This window comes from Pieris rapae, chromosome 19, assembly GCF_905147795.1.
Source record: "Pieris rapae chromosome 19, ilPieRapa1.1, whole genome shotgun sequence".
NCBI classification, from domain to species: domain Eukaryota; kingdom Metazoa; phylum Arthropoda; class Insecta; order Lepidoptera; family Pieridae; genus Pieris; species Pieris rapae.
This window is the reverse complement of record NC_059527.1, coordinates 1,772,020-1,799,832: the sequence shown is the minus strand read 5'-3', so window position 1 is coordinate 1,799,832 and position 27,813 is coordinate 1,772,020. Positions and strand designations below refer to the sequence as shown.

The following is a 27,813-nucleotide window of genomic DNA, read 5'->3' as shown; positions in this document are numbered from 1 at the left end:
ATTTCCAATTTGCAATAATATCCTTAATCCCGGAAGCTTTTAGGTTTGAATAATTTCAATTTCTGAGAGAACTTCAACATTCTAGTTTTATGTAACTGAGTTTGTATAATAACAATTATCGTGAATGTGTTTTAATTCACACCAAGTCGTGACTGGCTTTCGTTGCAAGGACTTCCGAGTTCCGACGGTAATTTGATCTGATAGCTGCGACAACTCGATTATAATTTTAATCGTTTAGCTTATAGAATGTATTATCTTGGGTGAAACAGCTGTAAACTTATATATCGCATTAACAAGTAAAATTATTCATTGACACTAATAAAGTTTGTTACTAAACTAATAAAGTTAAAGAAGTTTGGGTTTAAAATTAAATACTTAAAATACCCAAAAATTATTGGATATGAAACTTAGATAGCCCTATAAATCCTACGGTAATATAAGAATGTATTGTTTATAATATCGGCTTTTACATAATAAAAAAATTCTGCGAGTGCCACATATTTAAAATTAAAAATAGTGGCGCTACAATACATTACCTTTAAGGTCTGCCTTTGTTCGTTAATGTTCAGGCTGTCGATTGGTTGGTTTTAGCAGTATGATCGCCCTTTCATTTAGGATGTTACATTAGGTTTATACTTTATTTCTAAAGTATATACATTTAATAATTAGAATTTGACTTTTGTCACTTCGCAGGTAATTTTATATTAAAAAATCCTTTAAATCTTTACTTGTACTGATCTATCTGAAATTATCGTGACTTTGTCTTTTTCTATTGAATTGAATGAAAATCCATCATTTAAAAGTGAAAAAGAAGAAAATTTGCAATTAATAAATCGTACATATTATGTAGTTCTGCACATTTTGTACTCAAGTCACAAGTAAAGCATGAACCTAAAGCGTAGCCACCGATTCGCGTAAATAAACAGGCATTCGAATAAATTGTGAAAGGTGACTAAAATAGTTCATGTCACATTCCCAATGCGCGGACGCAGGTATGTTAATGGTTTGCATTCCGCTCGGCGATGAGTCGCGAAGATAGACTCGTAATTTAATGTTTATAGTACCTATGAATGTGCGAACGTTTGACTGAAGTTACGATCTGCCGATTGAGATATTTCACTTCGTTAAATAGATGAAAGATATGTTTGTTTATAAGCTTTGTTCAGCACATTTTAAACACTTAACTCGCCATTACCCGTATGAAATCTTGCGCATTAGACAGACATTTCTACATCCTAACGACCCTGTAACATCAGCCTTCTGCTGTTTAAATGTGTGCCATTTGTAATATTCCTATATTTGTAAGGAACGTTTTGCGATCTAACACTGACAAAATTGGTAGGTAAATAAGAATCACATTACTAAAGTAATCTCTGAACAAAAGCTACTAAAATAATTAAAATATATCGGCTGTCGGGTCCAGAGCAGATTTATGCGCACATGTGCACGCGCATCTCTTTGTGCGTCACATGTGAATGCACACAGTTTATACTTTATTTAAAACGCTAACATATTGAGGCGATGATAATTATACACGTCAAATTTGTTTACATTCCCTCGCTGGGTTTACATTTGCGGGAGATATCTAGCTTTACATTGCGTATATCGGTTTAATCCATCTATACCTACCAATTATACGGCCGTAATTGATTTTATACTATTTTGATATATTTCCTTGAATCTAAGAGTTGGTACTGTAATCAATATTGAGAAGGTTACTGCATTATTGGATTGGAATAGTACTGGTATACAACCCGACCATCTGCACATAATTATTATTATTAAAGCTTTAATAATCCATACAACAATTGGATAGTATACATTCCTTAATATTAGTATTAGTTAAGTTAGAATCAGTTTTAACAGAATTTAAGTTTTTTTTATTTTTTTAAGTGGTCTAGGTTTGTGTGTTTGGGTAAAAGCCTTCTCCATATTTCTCCATTTCTCTTTGCTACTTCTATGTCATCTGTTATCAATCTGTCCATCTATTCTTTTGTCGTCCTATACATCTTTTCCAGCAGGTCTATTCGTTATTTTCTAGTGCCCATCTTTTATCCATATGCACATAAGACAGTAAATTCAATGTCAAAATAATTCAATGATATATATGAAATTACACAAGATTTTTTCATGATAAACGACTAGGGACGTTGGCATTAATAGGATTTGTATATATAAACGATTATCTCATTTCAGGCAATCCAAACGACAAGATTCTATACGGCCGACCCAACAAACGGCGTAGTGCCTCTTTCCCGGCACCGCGCTCGCTCGACCGGCGACACTCCCTTCGAATTTTTGGTTCGTCGAGCAAATACTTGCAGCGATGCGCATCTACCCGCAGCCTGCACCACAAACATGCGAATACGACAGACAGCTCTTCATCCACTGACTACCCTCCTAGCGTAGAATCTGCGTCGCCTAGTAAGCATTTCTTTTTGTTGCAACGCATGCCAGCTTTTTGCACACGTTTTTTATTTTGCATTTGAATGATGACGCTTATTGAAAAGAATTTCTTTGGAATTCATATTCTTTTCATCTGCAGGCATTGTCATGTGTTTGAAGCTTTGCAATAATTTAAACCTAAAATGTTGTTAATTATTACGCTGAACACGAAAAGGACTTGCCTAGGGTTGGGTAAGGACCCAGGAAACTTATCCCTTGATAATTTAAATATACTGTGGAGAAGTAGCGATTCTACGATAAAATAGTGATAGTACAAAGTTTATTTAGGTACCGTAGTTGTCTTGCATCTAATGCCTATATTTTAATCGATATTTACTTTACAGAGAAAGTGTCGTTGCTCTCCCGCTTATTCAGACGAAGCGGCCGCAGCAAACAGACCCGAGCAATGAGCACATTTTCTGCACAGTTCCCGCCCACCGAATGGTTCAATTCCAAGGCGGTTCATCTGCATTGCGTCGCCACACAGACTGACTCTAAGGTTATTAGTACATCTATTTTATAGGACTACTTTATGTACACGTTTAACAAATACATGAAGACAAAGTACAATTTAGTGTCGTTTTTACTATCGCGAGTACTTATAACATATTTAAAAAAAAGAATTAGCAGATCAAAATTTGTTTTTTTTTATGGATTTTTTGTTTAACCATATCTTTAAATCATTCTACTGATTGAATTCCTCTTTTCTGAACTTCATTCGTTCTATTTCTGAACTTCATCATTTTTTACATATAATTTAGAATATAATAGTAAATTTCAAAAACTCTATTTCCAGGAGTCACTGCAGAGTCAAACATCGTTCATGTCATCGTACTACGACGGATCAGAGATAAGCAATCGGTCATCGACATTGCCCAGAAGGCACAAACGGCACCTGTCCACAGAGTCTGGTCTAGCGGGGTCCTTGCACTACGACCATTCTCCCATACGACAGTCCAGTCCCAGTTCTGGTAGTCTTCCCAGATCCACGCTCAGCAGAAGCTCAACGAATAAAACCATTCTGGACCACTTCGGTTCACCTCAAAGGAGCAGCGATCCGAAATTGAGGGACAGTCCCAACGGAAGTTTACGAAGGGTAGATTATTCAGACCACGTCATGTCTACCAGCGGTCCATCGAGTTTGGAGAGCACGACGACGCATCGGACGCCAAGGAAAGATAGCAGAAACGCACACTCTGATCAAAATTCCCCAATAAAGCGCTGCTACAATAGCGGTAGCAGCGGTCACTCCAGTCTAGAATCGCACATTTCCGATCGGACCTTAAAACCTGCACCTAGTCACGCTAATGGAGTACCAGGACTTAGTAGAGCGCAATCGCTCGTGAAAGTTCAAAGCTTGCAGAGTTCTCCAAAGAGCCTCCATAAGTATAGAACTAAACCTCCAATTGTCGGAGGTGAAACTATAAAAAATGGCACATCACCGAAGACGTCTCCAAAAAACTGTCCCAATACGCCCAAAAAAACTGCGACCCCTTTACATAACAAAAATCTTGGAACTAAATTAGAAAATCCTACAACCGCTATGCTAGCGAGTTCCAACTCAAACAACTCCATAACGCTTAAGGTAACAACGAATACAATACATCAAAACGGCGGTACAAATACGAAAGTTTTCGTTCAAAATTCACCCGCACGATCAGTTATTACATTCGAAAATGGTAAAGTAACGGAAACAAGTAATGGAAGTAACATTTACATTATTAACGACGACAGGCAAGTAGTGTCTGTACAGAATGGTATTTCGAATTCAACAGCAAAGAACCCGACCGAAACATCGTTTGATGTGAATGTTGAGAATAACAAACAAAAGTACAAAGAAGCGGAGCCAATTAAAGTACAAGAAAATAAATTTAACAAAAACTCGATGAATGAAGCGAACATGAATAATAATCGAAAACTGTCACTACAAATCGGCAGCGGCACAAATAACAATAGTTTCGTATACAAAAATCAATTGAATAACACTAATGATATCGCATCTAATCCCGCTTCACCAGCAATACACAATAACATACACAACATCGAAGCAACGCCTAACAGTAATCCTACGACACCTACCAAAAGCTATGATAACATCATCGGTTCATTGGGAAGCCTGAGATATCAAAAGAACTCCTTATCATCAGCTAATGGTGGCATGCAAACGAATATTAACTCGAATAGTGAATTGAAAAGTGTCGATTTGTTAAAGAAAGCAGCTGCTTTACAAATGTTAAATGGACTTCCAAACAACAGGATGAGTTCAGAGTCGATCGCAAATCTATTAACGAAAGGAATCGATACGAAACCAACGGTTCTAGGATCGGAACCCAACCTAGCTTTAAAGAACCAGGAGTCGTTGAAAGACAATACGTCGTCCGAGAAAATAAATTGCATAGAGAATAAACAAAAACGGTACAGTTTAAGCCAAGATGGCAAAAAGGATAATCAGGATTTTTACAATTTTCCTAGTCTTAGTGACTTGAGCTTTAACTTTACGAGTTTAGCCGCGCAGAAAATATTAAAAGGAGTCAGTATAAATAGTGTCGATACTTTAGTGGAACTAAATATGGCTGCAAATACGGACAAACCGAACAACCGTGACGTCACGCCGGTATGCACAGATTTTGGCCTTGTATAGTGTCTTATTAAGTTTAATTGTACAATAGTAGACTTTATATACGATATAAGTTAGCCTTAAATAATCATAACTTAGATTACACCCTACGTATTTAGTTCAAACTTTGTACTCATTTGAATTTTGTACTCCCCATTTACTTCTTTAGATACCTTTCATGTATCCCTTCTAATCGAATTTTTAGCCTATACTAACTTATTGTCAATTTAATGTACACGCATCATCTTAATGCACATTTTAATCTTGTCCAGTGAGTGACAATAAAGTTGAAAAACACTAATGTGGCCTAAGCATACCCATCCAAAAGAATTTAGTGCCTAATATAATCGAATTATTTATCCTATTCAGTATTTGTAGTGTATATTTTTATTCCCTTAGCACATATCTAAAAATATCACTTAGATTTAAAAACTTTCACCTGCACATCTTTTCGTGCCATCATGTTTCCAGTGAAGCGAGTACAAACTAGTATATCTCCATAAGAACAGGTTTCATGTTAGGAAGAGGGAGTTAAATGTATGTCATGTATAAGTGCCATAAACCATAATATAATTGTGAGATCGGGCAATGGGTTGGGAAGATTGGTTTTTAATTATTTTGGTCAGCACTTAGTGCAAGACAATGGGTAATATTTATTCATTAGAAAATGTAATCAAAAGTCAATGCATATTAGTGTAAGAGTTCAGTTACGCCATTTGTAAAAATGTATTAACAATTAAAGTTGATGCTTTATGACTTTTTTTATTCAATCCCTTCTTAGTTAAGAAGCTAAATAGCCCTACATATGTTGCATGTTCCGATCAGTGGGTACAAATTGTACTTTAATTCTATGTAGGTTTTGAGAAATATATGGATTCCTACTTCATCAATATTATTGGATTGACTTTATTACCAACTACCTCTACCTCTATTACTAAAGCGTAAATTTCATCAAGATAAGTTAAGCATACAGAATAATTATGAGAAATCTTGTTAATACCAACAAGTTAGAGTAAATAACTATTTACTATTGGGTACAGTAATTTTTGCAAGACATCACTTTGCTAGCTAATTTAAAAGCAATGCAAAATGCTAATTCAATTTAAGGCTGTTCAGGCAGCCACAGGCTTCTGTAATGATACATAAAATTACTAAAGTTGCTGTTAATAATTTTGTTTCTTTTCTGTAAAATAAGATAAGTAATTCTTCTAATAATTAAGTAATCTTTTATCTAAAAAATTTTGAGTACAAATTAAAATAAATAGAAGCCAATGTCTTATAATGAACCAACAAATGTTTGTATTACCTTCAACAAAATATGCTACAAACAATAAGCTTGTCATTAATAGAACTAGAAAGCAAAGATAAGGGTCTAGAACAAACTAATATGAAAGATAAAATATAAAATTTATTCTCTGTAATAAAATTAAGTAAAATGCCATTATTACCTATGCTAAGAGCAAACAATAGTGCTATGTTCCATAAGGTCTGTAGTGTGCAAAGGCTCAGTTTCAGTCTGATTCTTTATTGTATTAAGCCAATCTTCTGTAGGTTCAATTTTTTTTACATCATTCTCTGAACTTACACTTGTTTCATCTGGGCTGCCATTTTCAACTGTGTTTATACTCGTATCCGTATCTTCTTTGCTATTGCATTCTTTTGTAGCTTCATCAGGCTCCACGTTTCTGAAGTTTTTGGCAACATCTTCAGGCCTTATAGTAACATTACATACACAGTCTTCAGTTTGAGTTATTTCTTTTAATGCTGCTTCTTCAATTATCTCTAATTCTTTCATATCTTCAATACTTTTATACAAATACATGTGATCGTCGTATGGACTTACATAATCTTCCAGTAAAAATGTACTACTATCAAAATTTATATTATCAAATTCAACAGCGCCGTATTTACCTATGTTGTTCAATAGTTCAGATTCATTGTCATAAGAAATATCTATGCTTTTAAAGCAGTTTTTTTTATGATCGTTGTCTTGGCATTGTTTATAAATTGCTTCTAGCTGTCGTAATGTTTTCAGCTCCCTGGCTTTTAACGAGGCGTATATGCGAGCAAAGGATTTCCGTACTATCGATTTTAGCTGAAAGGAAAGAAAGCGTTTTAAGAAAACAGAATAAAATAACAACATGATATATTTATAAACATTACTTTTTCAATGTCGTCACTAATTTCAGCGAACTCGTCCGCCATGTTTAATGTTATTGTTTATTTTTGTTTATTCCTTGACCCTTGCAGAGATACTGTCAGGCGTCAGCCGTCAGAGCGACGCAATAAATCGGTCGTTTAAATTTTATCTATGTTATTAAGCATGAAGGAAGTGAACCAGCCAAAATAGATTCATAACTAAGAGTTTGTTTTCAAGCCAAAATGGTATTGTTTTAACTTTAATTTCACCAAATCTAATTATATTGTAATCAATTCTTTCGAGAATTCTTTGATTTTAATTCAATACATTTCTTTATTTACAGCTTGCAACATAATAAAAGTCTATTGATTTTTCGTTTGACATATCTTAACAGAAAAACATCGGTGATCGTAGTAGAACCTTGTTTCTGTTAAAAATCGGATTAAATTGTAGTCCGAATACATTTAAACGTTTTAGAACAATTTGTGACACCTAGAAAGTTATATTTTATTGTTTAATTATGAGTGAAGTGCGACATAGGCGAGGTGACGGCGACGGAACCGAAAAAGTGGAGACGGCTGGCGAATCTGATCATGTATTTATTTTCAAATATCTTTAGTTAAACCAGTTCTTTTATTTTAAAAATGCAAACACTTAAAAAATGTGTGCATTGTCAGGTGGATTCAGAAGAAGAAAAAGTATTGGAGGAGAAGTATGTAGATGAACTAGCGAAATCTTTACCCCAAGGAACGGATAAAACCCCAGAACTTTTTGATTCTGCGCTCTCCGGACTTTCGTCGCGGTAATTAAATTATTCTTTTAAACATACAGTAGTGAAATAAATGCAAGTTAATTATTTTAAAGCAATGCAAAATGCAAATTAAAATTCCAGACATTTAGGTAGTAATAACATGCTTTGCATATTTTCCATTCTTCAATGACACATAAAATTATTTTTGGGAATTACATTAATGTTTATGTTTTACTTAAAATTCAATTATGTCTCTAAAAAATGCCATAGACATGGTTTATATGTGAATGACATTCATCCTTAAGGTAATTTCTTATAGGATTATACACTGACATAATATAGGAATACTTGTTTTTTTTGTTGTTCATCCAAGTTACATATATTTTATTTAATACAACACAATACAATATTATTTTAATCATTTCAGCATTTCCAAATTGCCCAAGATCTTCTTCATGTTTTTTTGAATGTATATGTTATTGTATAAATCTATACTAATATTATAAAGAGGAAAGGTTTGATTTTTTGTTTGTTTGTATGAATTGAATAGGCTCCGAAACTACTTGGCAGATTTGAAAAATTCTTTCACTGTTGGAAAGCTACATCATTCCTGAATGACATAGGCTATATTTCATTTTCAAAAAAAATAGGCATCCTTACTAAAATTACGATAACATTAACATTTGTTTATTATTTGATACAATTCTAACAGATGGCGCTGAGTTAAAGGTAGTTTAGTTTAGGTCCGTGTCGTGGTAGCAACGTTTCACATAAGTTCTCCTACGGTTTCCCTTGATTAATTTACTACTATGTAATATAACAAAAACCTTAGCCACAGCAACGCTTGGCCGAGTCTGCTAGTCTGTAATAATATTCTCACTTTTATTTCTAATGTACATACTGTATTATCCTGTAACAACAAAAACAAATCAATTAAATAATTTAAGCATAATTTTAGCAATGTAAAAAATTTAAATCATAAATAGTTTTTGTATAAGTAACAAGTTTTGCTTCTAATATAGATGCTTAAGAATATTGTAAAATAATTGATGTCCATTTCTGTTATGTAGATGGCGAAATTGGGTGATTCGGGGAATTTTTACATGGCTTATGATTGGTGGCTTTTGCTTACTTATATATGGCGGTCCCTTGGCTCTGATGATTACGGTAAGCATTATGATGTAATCTTAAATATTTATGTATTATTGAGCTATGAATTAATATTCATATGGCATTGGTTTATGTATAAATCTCACCTTAAAAATGTAAATATAGTGGTAGTTTATTTCATACCTATAAGAAATTTTCTATCGTAAATTAATAATTTAAATTATATTTCAATAAAATATTTCTGCTTAGTCCACACTAGTAGTTTATTATATTGCTTGATATTAAATTTGGGTTTATCCTCCAGGTTTTGTGTGTGCAAGTGAAATGCTTTGAAGAGATCATCAATATTGGACATGCTGTTTATCGAGTACATGGTTTGCCATGGTTCCGATCACTGTCCTGGTACTTCCTGCTCTCTTCAAACTACTTCTTCTATGGAGAGAGCTTAATTGACTATTTTGGAGTTGTAATTAACAGAACTGTAAGTTGTTTTTTACTGTTTACATTTATAAAGTGGTTAGATAGAATAGATTTGATTTTTTCATAAGCTTAGTTATCAAGAAACCTGTATTTTTTTTAGGATTCGACAATTCCACTTCAAATTCTGTTGTAAAAATTACTTGGAAATGTATTTGTCATGTTTGTCAAATGCAAAAAAATATTGCATTTCTACATAGTAATTATTAGGGAGATTTGACCAAATTTTTATTTCCTAATAGCTACATTACTATCTCTTACTCTTATACTCTTAAAATAACATGTCTATTTAGATCGGGATTTTACGCACGGACCCATTATGAGTCTAAATGCGGAAACTTAGTCAACCAACTATATATTTCATGTTTTCGATCAGGATTAATAAAAGACTTGGCAACTTTTATTTTAGAAAAATATTTAGTACTATAGTGAACTTTTATAGATTGATAAATATGCTGTCGCTTTTTTATAACCTATTAGAAACAATTCATACATAATTTAAACTAATCGTCCCTCAAAGGCCTGCAAAACACCCACTAAAAATAACGATGGTGTATGGGCTGCGATGACTGCCCTTTTTGTGTCTGCCTCGTTTGCCCCCTATTATATAAAAAAATGAGTGTGGCAAAAACTAAAGGGCTCAATAATGGCTCCAAATGTACGATGATTGTTTACATGTTAACGCTTTTAATTATTACCTAAAATATTTATATGTAACTACAATGACTCTCGGATCTCTTCAAAAGTAAGGTACACTTCTTGATCAAAAAAAAATCCCTTCATGATTAAAAAGTATTTAGTAGTCTCAAAGTTCTACATCGCACTGATACTGAAATATCCGTAGGACGTTAATCAACAAGACGATTGCAAGGTGCAAATAAATTAGATTATTTTTCTTAATCAAATCGAACCATACGTGTGGGCTTGATGTTAAATCATTTGTGACCGATAAAGACATTTAATCTCAAAACTTATCTACGTCGAATCTTTTAAATTTTGTGCCAGTCATGCTTTGTTAAACTCAACACGTTTGTCTTCATATCCTTTTGTTATAATTATTGTGACGCGTAATTTAATAAGAAAATACTCCCTTTTTTACCAAGCTGTTGGACTTAGGGTCCTATAAGAGCGAACCAATTTTTAAAAGGCTGGCAACGCACTCGCGAGCCCTCTGACATTGAGAGTGTATATGGCATATTACTAAACAGAGCAGGTCAGATGAGCCTCTTGCCCGTTTTCCCTCTGTTCTATAGGAAAAGCTAAATTACTGTGATACCTTACTTACTGTGATAACCAAGACACGGTATATAGTATCGTTACGGGTTCCCATGGTATCGATTATAAAAGTTAACATTTTTTTTCATCTAACTAGGGTTCTCTATAACATCTTCTGGGTATAACGCAGTTCTACGGCATCTGGCATGTCACTAACAATTTAATCTTTGTCATATATAGCAGGGAACCTCTAGAGACTGTGAGTAATTCCTTTAATGGAATAAGCTAATAGGATTAGCAAAGGTAGTGGCTTTGTTAAGGGCAATAATCTACGTACGATTTAGCAAGAAAGTAGCGTATCAATTACTTTTAATAATTTGGGCCTTCTGGCAGTGTCCATGGGCGAAGGTGACATCGGTCGAGCATTCTGCCCGTTTGATCTGTTCAATTAAAAATTAAATAATGAGTATTGAATTCTTTGTAATCAGCTTGCAAATGACTATATTTGAATTGACTATATTTTTCTAATTCAAATATTATTAATTTCTACAACCACAATCTACGTCGTTCCATCTTTATAGCAATTATGTCGTAAACTATAGTATCAGAGTCGCTAGTAAGTTCGCAAGACTACTGTATAATTTTTCAGACATGAAAATTCTAAATATATAAAATGCAGACTGCTTTTGTTAAACTAGTGGAACTGAACTGCAAATTTGTGTTTCAACGATAATTTGACTTAAAACTTACCTTTTATCTTCCGGTTCACTGAAGTTTATCCCAAAAGTAGCCTTTTCGGTATGAAAAATTATGTTTTTGATAAACTCAAAATTTAAAGTGAATAACACTCTTTTGTTTGTAAAATTGTAATACTAAGGGTTACTTTTATTCTTATATTTTTGTCTTCTGCAATAGTGGGATACTAAAATTCAGAGATAGCGTATATGCTTATATATCTTTCCGTTTTGTGGCGGTGTTCTTCTTTATTATTTTTGTGCAGTTTTCTAAGTAATTATGCTTGAATTCTCAAGTCATGCATAACTTTTCACCTAATCCCACGTAATAGCTACGTAGACAATAAATACCTACTACTAAACCCAAACATGGCGTAGAAGTTTTTACATATTCAGGTAAATAATTATTAAAAGCACTATATATATGTAATTAAAGAAACTTGGTTTTTAAAAATAATGTTTTTTATTGTTAGTTCTTACCCTTGATTTGAGAACTGTCAGAAAATGTAAAATTAGATTCATTTAAAATTTCTTTTTTTTTGACGTTCATAAGTGTACATTATGTTACCTATATGAATAAATAAACTTTGACTTTGTCTCTACGTCTGTTATTTGAATATAGTAGTACATATATTTTAATTTAGAACTGAGAGTAAACGGGTAGGAGACTCATCTGCTCTTAAGAGATACCGCCGCTCATGGACACTCAATGCCAGAGGGCACGCGAGTGTGTTGTCGGCATTTGAAGGACCCCAAGAAATAAAAATTATGAAGGTAATTTGATGATCGATGATAAAAATAATATTTTTATTCATATTTACACCATCTTAGTATTAACATTTTATCCCTGAGAAACCTATACCCAGAGTTACGATTATACCCAGAGATAGCAGGTCTGTCGATTACAAAACTAATGCATGCATTATATATAGATAAGTTAGAAAACTATATATTCATTACCATTATAAAATTTTCTTTTTTCGTATCTTTCTTTAATTGTTCCATATTAGGGTTGCCTGGAAGAAATCGCTTGTTAGCGATAAGGCCGTCCGGATAATGGAAAAGAAAGGATAACGAAGTATGAATAAATAAATTTGAAAAAACATATCATCAAAAGTTTTTCATCAACTTTATCACCAAATTTCCACTTATCTTAATCGAAATGCTAATTAAGACTTGTGTAGACATAATATGAAATGTTATATACGTATAAACCTAGGAATCATTATAATTATTTAATGTTTACCACAACAGTTATGTAAACGATTATTGTATTAAACAGTTATGGTCTGTTTAAAATATAATGTGTACTACTATTTAATTACATAATAAATACCTAATTAGTATGATAACAAATTACTTGTTAATAGGTCAATTAGAAACATGTATTTACAATTATATATGATAAGGTCAAGGAGTCGATTCCTGAATTATGTTTTAAGTTTGAAAATTGATACCAATATTTGAAATAAATTTGTTCTTAATAACCTAGTTCTAAATCCCGTGTTAACTTCTAAGGGCGGTAAAAGAATTTTTTCCAATTTTTTTTCATAAGTGATGCAATCCTATCGAAGTAAATCTTGCGAATAATTTAACGTAAAAATACTTAAATTAATAAACAAATTAGAAACGGTTGTAGTAATATGAAACCGGAAATATTATACGCGAGCATTAATTAACCTTTGTGTAAACACAAAGGTTTTGTGTTGTTTTTCTTATTTTGATATTCAAGCAACAATCAGCATGATACTAATATATGCGACTTAGCTCAATAAAAGCCCTATACGGCAAATTAGACAGGGTCACGTGTGTGTCAATTCTAGTTATATTTAATAGAACATAAACTATTTCCTTTAGAACCTATATGTTTGAGTAATTATTAAAAAGTTATTGACTTGCACTTGCTATCCCTTATACATAGATTATTCTTACGATGCATTTAAAAATGATGCCAGTATGTGTGGGCACTGCTGTGATGTCTCCAGGGTTTGAGAGATGATGAATTAATTGCTTCTCTCTTTGGAGTTATTTTACTAACTTTTAAGCAATTGTAACATTTCGTCGATGACCAGTCCCTTTCCGAGCGGCTTGATCCCTTGGCGTAGAAATGTGGGGTCTCTGTATCTTCTATAGCATTTACCATGTAGTTTTCAGAGTTGTTCGGACTAACACCTGCAGCTGAATTTTATCATTGGATGTCAAGGCGGAATACAAAATACCATCCGTATCACCTCTATGTGGAGCTGCCCAATGACGTGTTTCCAAACTTTTTTACTCAAAATATCATAATGCCCTCTGTCTTTCAGGATTACCTACATTTCCTGGTGACATACCATCGATTTATTTCTTTCTGCCTGTACTGCGTTGGATTTGTCTGGTTCGTGTTGTCCCTGGTGAAACGGTACTATATGCGCCAGTTCAGTCTTTTTGCCTGGACTCACGTCGCTCTGCTGATAGTGGTGACACAGAGCTATCTCATCATTCAGAATATTTTTGAGGGTGAGTACTATGGGCGTTTATATTAATTGGATCCCAAAAAAAAAGATCACTCTATGGTAAATGACACAAAACAAAATTTAGTTTCTAATACTGATGTTTTAAGAAAACCGTATTGTTTCTTTATTCATATGGTATTGTGGTTTATTCATATCTATGAAGATTATACATAAAATACCATAGCAGATACTCTCTCATACACACAAAACCACACGCATACGCTGTTGTACGCTGTACTACTGATATACGCCACCGAATTTCAGCGACGATACGGCGATGACCAATACAATGATGAATTTTCTCATACTGATATTTTAAAAAACCCACACTCACACTTTAGAACTTACATAACATAATTTTTTTACTACAGATGTAAACAGTGTTACAAAATAACAATCCCTTAACAAGAGGCAGGTATATATAGGGGTATACCAGTAAATACATACACTAATTCATACGTACGCAGTAATTGGCAAGTTTTTAACCTTATCAAAGTTATATAATATAACATGTTTTATTGGAGGAATATTGTTCGCTGTAAATTGTTGCGCATTCAAAAGGAATTTATTCAATGAATTTCAGTACTTCGTATTTCGATTTTGGTAGGTTAGGTTTTGAAATGTATAACGAACAAAAGGGTACGTCGACGTTATTAAATTCGTATTTATTTAGTTCAATTACGAAACGACTGTTTGTCTCAAGTCGACTCGACTCGAATGTCAGTTAAAAGGCATACTTGCTTAACATATTTATAAACAATATTGTTATATGTTTTAAATTTGTTTCAAAACATGTATGTATATACGTAATACACACATATATCCCAAAATACCTGACACAGGTATTTTTAAGGGGTTCTCAAATGTGACATGCTGTAATATATTGTTATAATAAACAAAAAAGTTGACTCGCAAAAAGCGAAGCTGTGTTTATGCTAGTTAAGAGCTTAAATTAAAGTCTTTTTATCTAATTAGCCAGTACGGCTCAAAATAAAGTTTGGCGAACTGAACAATATGTGGATAACGACTTTTGATAAACTTACTCAGGGAATCTCGTAATTAGCCGATGATTGTATAATTTAATTGACGTATGAAAATGTTGACGTACCATTTCTAATAAAAAATATAAATACCATGGATAAGGATATCATTTTGAGCAACTCCATAGAGACCTATCTTCGAATCGTTGCTGTTTCATTTGCTATTATTATTATTTTCTTCATTACTACATTGTATATTCGCCCATGCGTCTTCTTCAATACAGGGTCTTGTGAGTTGTTTGCTGTGATATTACGGGCTACTCGATTGTGTGGAATGGCATGTATCTAGTTAGCGCTGCGCCTTCTTAAGCTCTTATGACATTTTTCACACGTATATATCCTTCCAATAAAATATTTTCATAAGTATCCCATTAACGTCATTTTAACATGTGTTGAGAGTTCAGAGACCTTTGTTGTCACAGGCGTTCATTCTGGGTAAAAATATTTCATTTAGTTATTATCATCATTTTCAAAGACATTAAACAGATGCAGAATTTGGTCTGTATCATATTTCAGTGTAATGTTTCTAGTACAATCTCAGTATTGATCGCGCGATTAAATTAGGTCAAATGAATCAAGCACTATTTACAGACTTGACAGCCTTTACTATGTTTTACTGTGTATGTGTTATAAGTACAAATCGTAATTATGGTATAACGTTAAATGTAAAAAGTTACAATATTAAGATTTGATTTTATTAATATACTAGTGACCAGCCCCAGCTTCGCACGGGTGCAATGCTGATGAAAAGCAGGTTTTTATTATGTATTGTTATTTCCGTCGCTGGAAAGCTCCGATAATATTACACAAACGAATAGTCCATTACTTTTCGGTACACGTATCTCAGAGACCAAGGCTGTATTTCAAACGTTATTTTGTCATCATTCGCAAAGATAAGTTTACTTAAGGGTGATAATCAGACGCAATACTTAGCCTTAAGCGTGACTCCCGTCAATCTTTATGTTCCATCATCATCAATGGAATACGATTTTCCACCCTTATCACCTCAACGTCCCTCGCTCCACAACTGAGCATTTTTAAAGGCACTTTTTGGAAGTAGCTGCCCACTAATTTAAGAAAAGAGCCTACCAGTTCTTAGAAGACCCAACACTTGCAAGCCCTCTAGGAATATCAGTGTACTTGGGCGAGTCTCAAAAATTTAAGTCGAGCCTGCGGCGTAAAAATGTCATCGGAATGATATGCTTAACTAAAGAAAGTCCCTTTATAGAACGTTTGGAATGTTTTCTATTAAAAATAGAAAAACTTTCAATATATACCTACTAATAATGTAGGTAAGATTATTTTATAGTATGGTTAGTGTCGGCGGCTTTGTACACAATATTGACATACCCATTTGTTTCACGTCACGGAAGCCTTTGAGCGTGGAAACTAGGTCGTTGGAAATATTGTTCCTATTCGTTATTGAAACAGGAATATGAAATAGATTTGATATGACTCAAAGAAGATAAAGATATGTTACTATTTGTTAACCCGGTGAAAAAGTTTGGAACTTGATTCTTAATTCAAAAAGTGAGTCGAGTCGAGTTATATATGTCGCAGTGCAGTTAAATCAGAGAGTGAATTGAATCCCTAGACAGTTAATTAAAGATCGATATTCAATCAAGTCACAAAAGTGCCGTCAGCCAAGTGACTGAACGAAACTAACCTAACCTAACTAACCACTTACAATAAAACAATACACAAGGCAATTCAATTCCAAGCTCTTTCTTCTCTTCTTTAGTTCTTCGCGACCACCCTTTTACCCACATTATATCTTTTATTTAACATTTTCTCTTTGATTATTGTTTTTTGTGTGTTTTTGTTTGTAATAAATGATATTTCTATGTCTAAATAAACATGGCGGAGTTGACAACATATTTACAATTTCCTCCTTCCAAAGATCACTTATTGAAACTAAAAACCACACTGCCAAAAGAAAGACTCTAAAAGAAATCAGCTGTTGTCGTGACCGACATCTTGTACTCCATTATTGATCAACACGCTGGCTTTCGGTCAGACAGATAGTTAAACGTTTTTGACGCTTCCGTATTTAAATCAATATGCTAGCGACTTGATTGAATATCAATGTTTAATTACCTGTCTAGAGATTCAATTAACTCTCTGATTTAACTACTTCACTGCGGCATTTATACTAAGCTTACGTACAATTGTTACGTTCACATATACTGTTTTATAAAATATCCGATTGGATTATAATTATGATTGGTTTAGGCTTGTAGTCAAGGTGTGGCTTCGAGCTAATATGATTATGGATAATGCTATTACGACTATAATATATATATTATTATATAGGCGTCCGTAATATCTTGAATTTTTGGGAGATCTTGGAGCTTTCGGTGGCGAATAAATATTGATTTAGATTATATTTAACCAGTTCTTCTATGTGGATGTGTGTTGATCCTTTATACTTGCCCAATAAGCAGGGGAGCGATAAATTGTACCACGATATTTGGAGTTAGGTGATCGGTTTTCTCACGATCTTTTTTCTACCGTATTGTACGTAAGTTAAGCTTTCGAATTCACGACCTCGAGACTTTAAAAATACGGAAGGTCGCATAATATATCGGATACGTTTTGTGCCATGTTCGCTACGACTTATTGCAGCTTATAAATTCATGATGGGCTAGGAAGAAGTCGTGCGGAACGTAGGTAGTATAGACCGGCGTCACATCCGCCGAAAAACTTAAGATAAGGTAGGCGGCAATTCAATGCAACCTTTAGCAATAAAGTTGTACAAGAAGAACTTTAAAAATTACGTATATACGATAATCTTTATTTACCAAAGGCGCGAACAAATCTGTTGACGCGATGTGTTGGGGCAATCTTTTAGTAACCGGCCTTGGATGTTCAACTTTGTTTCCGTGTGTAATATTATTATGTATACCTAACTACGCATTTCTATATAAGTCTTTACCTATGTAATTGCAGATTCTATAACTAGCGTTTATAGATTTATTAATCTATAGAGATTAGCGCGCAATTCGAATTTCAAATTCAGGTTCCGGTTCCGTTTTGAGATAGTTTTTGTTTTTGTGAAATCATGTTAGTTTTTGTATGGGTTTACTAAAAATTCATACCACCTTCGAAGTGGAAATACGCTACGCAAACAACACGAAACATTATAGATGTACGGGCCCTGCGTTTTTAAAGGCAATTTTTGCCACGTACCACTACTATGTGGTACCAGGTGCCCATTAAATACCAATTCAACTTAAGTCCTTGAAGAATAAGCGTGCCACTTTAATAGGCCGGCAACGTCGTTGCGAGCCGTCTGGCACTGTTAGCGTCCATGGGCGCTGGTATTACGTAACATCCTCAGCTATCTGTTTGTCCCCTGTTCTATAAAAGAAGTACAATCGTTTAACTAAATGTATTAAAAGCATGTACGATACTACTATGCGAACGCCTCTGTAAACAATGAGCTATTAATAGATGTAATATTAAAGCGACGTTCCCCTTTGTTCGAACTATTATATAATTTTCATCTTTATCATGCAGGAATTATGAATCAGTTTTGTGTCTACCGTAAACAAATTTAAATATGAAAAACTGTACACGCAATTTAATAAAACAAGTTTAGTTTTTGTGTCATCTTTGTTCAATAAAACAGATGTAGAAATGTGTCTGCAAACCAACATACATCACTATTTTTTTTATTTGTTACATAGTTATTATTATTCTCATGATTAAAACTACATTCATTAAATATACAAATTCGTACACACGCACACAGACATTCATAAAATTGACTTAAAGTTGACTACGGTTTGCTCAAACTATAACAAAAAACATTCGACCGGAAGCTTACGTATAAACTAGACGTCTTATATACATGTAATATAAATATAATAATTCCTGGGCGCGGACTTATATATTTAGACCTATTTTACAATCAATATACACATTCTACTTTTTAATCGTTAATTTATGTAATTTTAAATGATGTATTGTTTGCTAAGCAATATCATTCGAAGTACAATGTATATTTAATTTAAAACGTTACATTGAACTTTGGTTAAAATTTACACCTATAGTGGTTTTTGTACCTATTACGACACAATTATCGTAATTCTTGTAAAACATATATTATTAATAGGCTTTAATCTATAGCTGATTAAAGTCTCATATTTTCTAAGCTCGGCTATTTTTAATGTTACATTTGACTAAGTCTAAAATAAACAAATGCATTATATGCGTCTTAAATCGCATTTCAAACATTCATTAAATATTACACAAATAATAATCAACGTGAATTCAAGTTTATTATGTAATTAATAGCTATTAGTAGTTTATACTTTGATGTTCTAGGTTCGTTTGGTGCTTAGAGTGTGATTCAGATACGACTTAGTGCAAACTATGACCCCCGAATGTCAAAATCCAATACATTCTTGACATACTAGAATTATACCTACCCACCTACTGGAATACCTTACTTCGTTACTTATCTTTAAGAACATATCTATAAATAACATTTTTTTACAACCTCTTACTGCTCTCGATTTCATAACTTATTAATTAATTGCCACACATAAAATTCCAGGTTTGATATGGTTCATTGTACCAGTATCTATGATAATCTGCAATGATGTGATGGCCTATATCTTTGGGTTCTTCTTTGGGAAGACGCCGCTCATCAAACTGAGCCCCAAAAAGACCTGGGAGGGTTTTATTGGCGGCGGAGTTTCCACTGTAGCATTTGGTCTTGTGGTGAGTTGCTTTTTCTTATTTTGAACCCTTAGTCGAACTATGCGAATGTTAGAGCCAATGATGGGCCTTCCTGGTGTTTCGTTACAAAGCCAACTTTATACTATGTTTATCGTCACAGTACGCATAATATTTTTTTTTAATATAATTGTATCTAAATTAGTTGTAGTCAAAATATATTTTATTCATATAGATAACGCAAGACTTATAAACATCAGAAAAAATATTTTGTAAATTTACATGTACCGCCAGTTCTCAGATCAAGGTCGTAGAACATACTAGAACTGCCAATAATCGCTCAGTCACTCTTCACCAATCGCTTGTTTATAGAATGTTTGTTAGCATCCGTTGTTCCTCATCACATGTTAAAACAGCCCATTAATGTACATAATTAAAAAAGGAATATTAATAAATTAATAAATACTGCACCTATATCATCTCATTCTGTGGGAACAAAACCCAAATTCGAATCAAGGTGTATTTTAAGGCACAAAATAATAATTCATAGTCGTGTAGATACCGTTCCAAGTCATCACAAATAAAATTATTCACGAAAACCAGGCAACACTCATAGACTCTGACCATGGAGACAACCTTACTCAACAAAATCTAGATCTTAGAAATTGTGATGTCTAGTCTTTTCCACGCCATCTTGTATATGTAATAAATATCAGGTTTTCATTCTAGCTATCGTACCTAATATCCCAATACCCATATCTGGTATGCCCCATTGAGTACTCGGAGTCTTTGGGCCGTATGACGATGGATTGCGAGCCGTCATCCCTGTTCCGTCTGCACGAGTACACTCCGCCTGACTGTCTTCTGCCGCTCGTGAGATTAGTAAGTATTTTGGTTTTTATACGGAATTCATCAGACTTTTTTATTCCAGAACTTTCCTGATCAAAAGGTACCTTGCCCATGCAAGGAGTTCCGTCCTAAGCGGTTTTAACAAAAACCCAAAAAAATGTTAAGCGCGCTTTGTATAATTAATTTTTGTATACGTGTGTATGACATTAAACTCTTAAACGGCTAGACTTGAATTTTTTTTGTATGCATCGTTTGGGTTTGGGAGGGTTTTGATTCACAAATCATACCGGCAGATGGCGCTACAGTCTGTACTTTAGTACCTCGTTAAATTTTATAATCGTTTGAAATATCATGCCGGAAAACGTTTGTCGGGTCCGCTAGTATCTTTATGAATTATCCACATTTTTGTTTGTAAAATATCGTAATTTTACTAACCGAACTATCTACAAAAGCTTCATAGTATATGATTAGGTTCATAATAATAATACATTTTTTAATAACGTGGCAAACGTGCCTCCTCTAATGTTTAAGTGACACCGCCGCCTGACACTTACATTTCCGGAGGGCTCGCTTGTGCATGGACGGCCTTTTAATAATTGGTACACTTTATTCTGAATGGTTCCTAAGTCGAATTGGTTCGGAAATACATCAGCCCACTGATTGGTTCCATATGGTGGTTATTTAGCGACAACGCAATTATAAAATCATTCTGAATAGTTCGCAATGTGGAGAGTCCAATAAATTTTTATATTTCATTTCAGCTCGGCCATGATACGATCACAATGTACCCGTTCATGATTCACTCGTTGTCTCTGAGCATCTTCAGCTCTGTCATCGGACCTTTTGGTGGATTTTTCGCATCTGGATTCAAGAGAGCGTTCAAGATAAAGGTATGGTTTTTAAATGAAGGCACTATACTCTGATTTATGATTCCGTAGAATTCTGACAGGTTTCATTTCTGACATGTCAGAGATTATACAACTCTTTGGCCGGACACATTTTTCAATTTCTTTACGAGTCTGAACATGTGACTATACATACATTTCATCTGTTAGTGAATGCATCCATTTTATGTGTGCTCCATATTAAAAGTGTTGTAATGGCGAGTCATAATTAAGTCCCTTTTCATTACAAAAAGAAAAAAACACACAAGTAAAGATAACATTTTTTTTAAAGGTTTACTAAACCTGGAATTATAAATTAACTTGAGTAATTAAATATTAAGAGCAGTGCTGGCCTAGTGTATTCAGCGTGCGACTCTCATACTTGAGGTCGTAGGTTCGATCCCCGGCTGTGCACCAATGGACTTTCTTTCTATGTGCGCATTTAAAAGAAAAACTTCGTGAGGAAACCGACATGTCTTAGACCCTAAAAAAAAACAAAACAAAAAGTCGACGACGTGTGTCAGGCACTGGAGGCTGATCACCTATGCTGTTGCCTATTAGATTTAAAAAATGATCATAAAACAGATTCAAATCTGAGGCCAAGACCTAAAGAGGTTGTATCGCCACTGATTTATTTTATTAATTAAATATTAAGATTTCCCTTTTTACAGCTAAAAGATAAAAATACGTAGCATTTTATTTTATTGCCCTGAAATGGGTATTTTTTTTTCCTTTTCGGGGGAGAACTTTTTTAGCAGCAACACTGTCAGAATTCTACTGAATAAAAAAACAGGGTTTATAAAAAAAATTTCTTGCATATTGATATCATTACACTTCAGTTTAATAAAATAATAAGGAGATCATATTCATATTGGTAATTATATACACTTATATACACGCAGAACGTCCAGAGTAGTTGTGGCCTAAATGATGATTATTTTAGTGTTCAATTGCTAAACAATCTATTGACATCTTTATCATATATAAGACATGTATCACAATATAGTTTTTATTATTATCACTACATATTATAAAACAAAGTCGCTTTCTCTGTCCCTATATCCCTTTGTATGCTTAAATCTTTGATACTACGCAACGGATTTTGATGCGGTTTTTTTTAATAGATAGAGTGATTCAAGAGGAAGGTTTATATGTATAATAACATCCATTAAATAGTAGAGAAGTACTGTTATTTTTGAGGTTTCTAATGTGATGCCGTAAATAATTACATTTTTTCCGCTTACATTGCAAACGCAGGCTGAACCCTACGAGTTTTAAAATAATGTACTAAGTATTATCCACATTGAAAAGGTCTACAGAAAAGTCCGTGATGGTATATGTCTATCTCTTATGGATAACCCACATTTTTATATACAACGTTCACAGATTTTCTGTAGTGTATTTAGTCAGCATTGCACCCGTGCGAAGCCGGGGCGGGTCGCTAGTTATGTATTTGGAGAAACTATCCAATCTATTTTTAAAAGAGTTCAAAGATGGTGCACTGATTACACTTCCCGGAAGCCTATTGTTTGAATTGTTTTATTCCGTCCAAAATAACTTTTTAATTTAAATGAACGTTTTCTCTTATAACCAATTATTATTCGTCTTTCAGGACTTTGGTGACGTGATTCCCGGTCATGGCGGTATAATGGACCGCTTCGACTGTCAGTTCCTCATGGCGACGTTCGTCAACGTATACATTACGAGCTTCATACGCACCGCTACGCCACAAAAATTATTGCAACAGGTAATTATTTAAATATAATTTCAATCAAGTTGCAATAAAAGTTAACTCCGATTTTCTATTCCGTAGCATTCAATCAGTGTGATAAAATACTCTGATACTCTTGATCATCTCAAATTCTGTTCTGTTATTTGATTTATTGAGTTCCTCCATTTCCACCTTCAAATAAACAAAAATAAAATCATTTCTTCATGTAGGTAACATAATTACACTTATGAACGTCAAAAAAGAAATATACATTAAATGCTTCTAATTTTACAATTACTGCCAGTTCGCAAATCAAGGGCGTAGAATGGAAGAGAAGAACTGGCAATAAAATCTTTTTAATCGTGGATTGACATTACTTTTCCTTCCTTAAGGAAAAGTAATGTCCTGTGTCAGGCTCAGAAGGTTTTTACTTTTGCCAAGGCCAAGTGTGTAGTCTACCTTGACCACGTTAAGTGCATTTTCCTTTCCCAGAAAACGCTATTTATCCACTAATTATGGTTCCAGGTGTACAACATGAAACCAGAACAGCAGCTGCAACTCTTCTATGCTCTGAAGGAATCGCTTGAACATCGGAACATACTAAATGCTATACCTTAAAAGGTATATTTTGGTTGGGTAGTTTCACTATTTAATTATTATTTTAAAAGGTTTAAATTTGACTCGTTTCCCATCGCAAAACTGTTACTTAAATAACTTTAAATTTCAAATATAAAAAGTCGATACTATTATACTATAACTGTTATACTGATTATAGTTATTTGGTTAAAAAGAGTTTAAAGTTACTTACAGTTTAAATAACTACATTATGTATTAAATTATATCAGATTGGAACGCGCTTTTTCCAAATAAAATATTTAGTAATAACGATAGTCAAACGTGTTATGCAATTGCAATTTATTGTTTTATTTTAAACATTATAATTTTATTAATTAGTATAATGCGTATACCAAACGTACACAACGAATAGGTGTACGTAATTATTTTATTTTTTATATTTACTAGAAACCATCGTCTTCAACATGTTTTTCGTAAGTTATATTTATAGATTAGAAAAATTATTGTTGATTGTGTTGTGAAACTACCCGAAAGGTATGGACATATCTACGTTGTCAGATTTTTTGTTTCAGTGCTAACAATACGTATTTTTCTATTTTATCGATCCCAATTAATTTACCGATTATGTGAGATAGAAAGATTTACTAAAGAAAAACTACAGTCTAATCCCTAGTTTCTAAATTCAAAGGGTCATAATGGCCCGTTTTTATCTAAAACTTAATAATATAAAACGTGTTTCGACCATGGTGATGTTTCTTCATCAATATTACTATGAAACCATAGTAAAATGATACTTTTGTTCAAGATAATGTCAGGATAAATGGAAAGTGGTAGGACGTCAATGCATTATTTTTTTTTATTTTTTTTTCAATTTATCCCTAATGGGAAAGGCAAAGACTTTAGTCCATACAGCCAGGTCTTATTTTTGGTAATAATTGGAAAGTCAATGCATTATTGTCAATTGTCAACATGAAACGAAAAATCTGACATTTGACAACGTTCTTAAGAACGGCATTTAATCTAGTCGTTGTGCAATCGTTTACTATCGGCACAATAAATAAAACCAATTTCAAAGTAAACGAAACACAATTTTTGAATAAACACCTCTTCTATAGTCTGCGCTACGAACGTGAAGCATTTAAAAATATTCATATTTCAGAACGCAGACTAGTTTAGTATTGCTAATAAAATACCATAGATTAAAAACGCTTGCGTAGTATTTGTTACTGGAATAGTTTTTAGTCTATATTTAGTTATTGGTCCTATTTGGGAAATGGCTCGAATTATATTTTATTAAATGTTATTATTACATAGTACTATTGTATAGTTTTCTAATTCTCATTATTTCTGTGTTTGTATGTTGTGATTGTTTTGTTGCGTGAGAGTTAAATTAATATCGCATCGTGGGGAGCTTAGCGAATATTAATTCAATTTATTTTTCATACATATAATATAATATAGATTATTCATATGTATATGTATCTTTTATAAAACCCAATTCATAAAAATTAAAATAGTGTTACCAGACTATCGTATTTATTATGAATGGGTTAGAATGTATGTGTCTACAAAATTATTTTAAATACGCGTGACTTAAATTATTGTCAAACTTTAACTAACGTATTTTGGCGCCTTTTTCGTTTAATATTTTCAAGTGTTTTATAAAAAGTTAAACTAAATAATAAAAAAATATAATTGTCTTATTTCTTAATTCGAGTTGGTTTGAATTATAAATAGATAAATTGGGGCCCATGTATGTCTTTAAAAACATGCAATTACGATATAAAAACTTTGGTTTTTAAAGATGGCGGCGTCTCGAGTTGCCATGTGCCAAAAAAATATTCTCACAAAATTTGAAAATTGAATTAAGTCCGAATGGATTTGCTTATACTCTATGACAACTTATACTCAAGCAAACAATAAAAAAACATTCCGAATTCGAATTCTTTTGAAATTTATTTTTTACACGTATTGGGTATTTTGCCATATGGTTTTTGACACAGGGATTTGCATTTTATGCTCTAGACTGAAGGACTGATTTTCCTAAGAGGGTCAGAAGGAATGGGCGGTTTTAAAAAAAACTATTTCTATAACAATTTCAGTTTTGTTATCATGGTTACCATTATTTCAGTAAGGAAATAACATCGTAACTATAGTAATAAATACGGTCCTAACTTTACATTTCGTTTTATTATCTAAAATATCGCCATATTTGCATAAGACACAGCACCAAAGGAGAACATCTTGAATTTGACACATTAACAATGCCAAATCGATGAATATCATAGAAAATCACTCTTTTCTAAGTGTTTGTAATCTATGTGATTTAAATACTATACTTCTTTGATGGTAGCCACATTAAAAATCATTATCATTCTATAGGTCTATTAAAATTAAAAATGTATACAGATAGAGTATTTATCACGGGTTACGCGGTAAGAAAAAAATTAACTAAAATATATGTTAGTGTTAATTGGTGTTTTTTGTTTTGTGGGTAGTTTAAAATGTTGCGTTGCATAATGTAGGGTAGAATCAATAGAATAGGTTCGGCTAACCGGGTTCATAATAGTAGCTTGTGTGTTTTTCCTGTAATTAATAATTTACTGCTAATAATAAAAAAATATTGTGAACTGGAACACTTTCCTATTCAAAAAAATACATTTTGTTGTTCCTTCATTGAAAATACTCTATTTCGATTTGTACCAGAATATTAATCTGGTATATGTATGTACCTTTACCGTCCAGGGTTATGTTAACTTCTGCCTATAAATACATAGAAAATTGCCCCTAATAGTTTAAAAAAATATAATTGGCAATGTTTTGAGTTTAAATAATTATTATTGAAGATATGTTAAACACTGTCAGTCCCGAAATTCTACCTCGCCTCTGTACACGTTTTATTTATATTGTCAATGTTGTGGTGTCTTGTCTATAAGTTAGCAAATTTATTGTCTTTTTAATTAAGGCAAATTTTTAATGATTTTTATTCTAAGACTAAGCTAAAAATTGTGCTTCAGTTCCATAATCGTTTGGTCGTCGGGAATCGTTTTAGTTTATCGATATATTTTAAAATGATCAGATTTTATGGGTTGCGGAAATTTAAGTTATGGCGATTCAAAGTTCAAAGATATTTCTGTTATAAAATGTTTAAATATAAAATTAGTTAACACCGCAAATGTTTAAGAACTGACAACTAGAAAACGCTAAATAAATTTAAATCTAATGTATAATAAATACACGTAACTCAAACCAAATAAATACTTGCCAGTTCTTAAGGTCATAGTTCAATATATTTTTTTAATCCTTTTAACTACAGTTAGAATTTTAAAGTTTAACGACAGTTAAATTGCGCTCGTATACGTAAATACGAATAGTTAACGTAATAGAATAGTAACTGTAAATCGTTTGGAAAACTTGAGCAGCGCTCCGTGGGCATTTTTGGAACTAATAGCAAACTATACGAGTTATCGAAAAACACTGTCGTATATACGTACGCTTCAGCGTATATATACGTTCTCGTTCATAACATTTGCGGATTTTCATCGTAAATTCGATTCACTAAATATAAGAGAGATTGCACTATTATTATGTCCTTAAACTTTGATATCCTATTGTCACAAAGTTGGTGTTATATAAATAGTATGAGATCTGATCTTCGTAAACATTTCAGCAGGATTTTTGTAGGTACTTTGAACTTATCAAAGAGAATATTAATATTTAGGTAACTATTCGATGTAAAGCCAAGTAAATTTATATTTTTATTGTATTGCTTTTTTATAAACCATTTATTAATATACTTTAGAATCTATTTTGACCTGTGTCCCCCATAACTATGCCTTTTGAGTAATAGTCAGCCAAGTCTTGGCTTGGAATTTTATATTGAAATAGATGTATGAAAATTTTTAACACGTAATATATTTGCGTCTTTGAAATTTGTCAAACAATTCAACTTGGAAATGTCAAATATTGTGCTCAAGTGTTTACGAATAATATTCAATACGTGTCTTAGCGATAAATAGATGTATTATTTATTATGATGGATGTAATGAGGTAAATAAATGATTACTTAAAATTTGTCTTTTTTTT

General features: G+C 32.9%; 3 protein-coding genes across 3 annotated transcripts in view; 2 read left to right on the top strand and 1 right to left on the bottom strand.

Moving 5' to 3' along the window:
• The window catches only part of LOC110993509 (uncharacterized protein DDB_G0287625), a 158,228-nt gene extending 152,413 nt beyond the window's left edge, over positions 1 to 5,815 (top strand). Inside the window, exons 7-9 of the mRNA XM_022259797.2 lie at positions 2,197 to 2,424; positions 2,790 to 2,944; positions 3,242 to 5,815. Of these exons, the coding sequence (XP_022115489.2) occupies positions 2,197 to 2,424; positions 2,790 to 2,944; positions 3,242 to 5,086 (2,228 nt within the window). The 3' untranslated portion in view covers positions 5,087 to 5,815. The remainder of the gene's footprint in view (positions 1 to 2,196; positions 2,425 to 2,789; positions 2,945 to 3,241) is intronic.
• A 637-nt stretch (positions 5,816 to 6,452) lies between these two features.
• On the bottom strand, positions 6,453 to 7,350 carry LOC110993497. The gene is made up of 2 exons (XM_022259786.2): positions 7,226 to 7,350; positions 6,453 to 7,157 (listed from the first exon to the last, which is right to left on the bottom strand). Exons 1-2 carry the CDS (start codon positions 7,265 to 7,267, stop codon positions 6,516 to 6,518), a joined length of 684 nt encoding a protein of 227 aa, XP_022115478.2. The 5' UTR covers positions 7,268 to 7,350; the 3' UTR covers positions 6,453 to 6,515.
• Positions 7,351 to 7,583: 233 nt separating this feature from the next.
• On the top strand, positions 7,584 to 27,092 carry LOC110993515 (phosphatidate cytidylyltransferase, photoreceptor-specific). The gene is made up of 10 exons (XM_022259803.2): positions 7,584 to 7,797; positions 7,880 to 8,004; positions 9,024 to 9,120; positions 9,368 to 9,544; positions 13,796 to 13,988; positions 19,586 to 19,752; positions 20,437 to 20,589; positions 21,318 to 21,446; positions 23,053 to 23,187; positions 23,677 to 27,092. The coding sequence occupies exons 1-10, from the start codon at positions 7,723 to 7,725 to the stop codon at positions 23,767 to 23,769; spliced, it is 1,344 nt and encodes a 447-aa protein (XP_022115495.1). The 5' UTR covers positions 7,584 to 7,722; the 3' UTR covers positions 23,770 to 27,092.
• Positions 27,093 to 27,813: the final 721 nt, after the last annotated feature.

Coding starts and splice junctions, on each gene's coding strand:
- LOC110993497 (XM_022259786.2), bottom strand. CDS start 7,267: ATGGCGGACGAGTTCGCTGAAATTAGTGACGACATTGAAAAA. Junction 7,158..7,225: donor TTAGTGACGACATTGAAAAA/GTAATGTTTATA, acceptor CTTTCCTTTCAG/CTAAAATCGATAGTACGGAA.
- LOC110993515 (XM_022259803.2), top strand. CDS start 7,723: ATGAGTGAAGTGCGACATAGGCGAGGTGACGGCGACGGAACCGAAAAA. Junction 7,798..7,879: donor CGGCTGGCGAATCTGATCAT/GTATTTATTTTC, acceptor GTGCATTGTCAG/GTGGATTCAGAAGAAGAAAA. Junction 9,545..13,795: donor GAGTTGTAATTAACAGAACT/GTAAGTTGTTTT, acceptor TCTGTCTTTCAG/GATTACCTACATTTCCTGGT.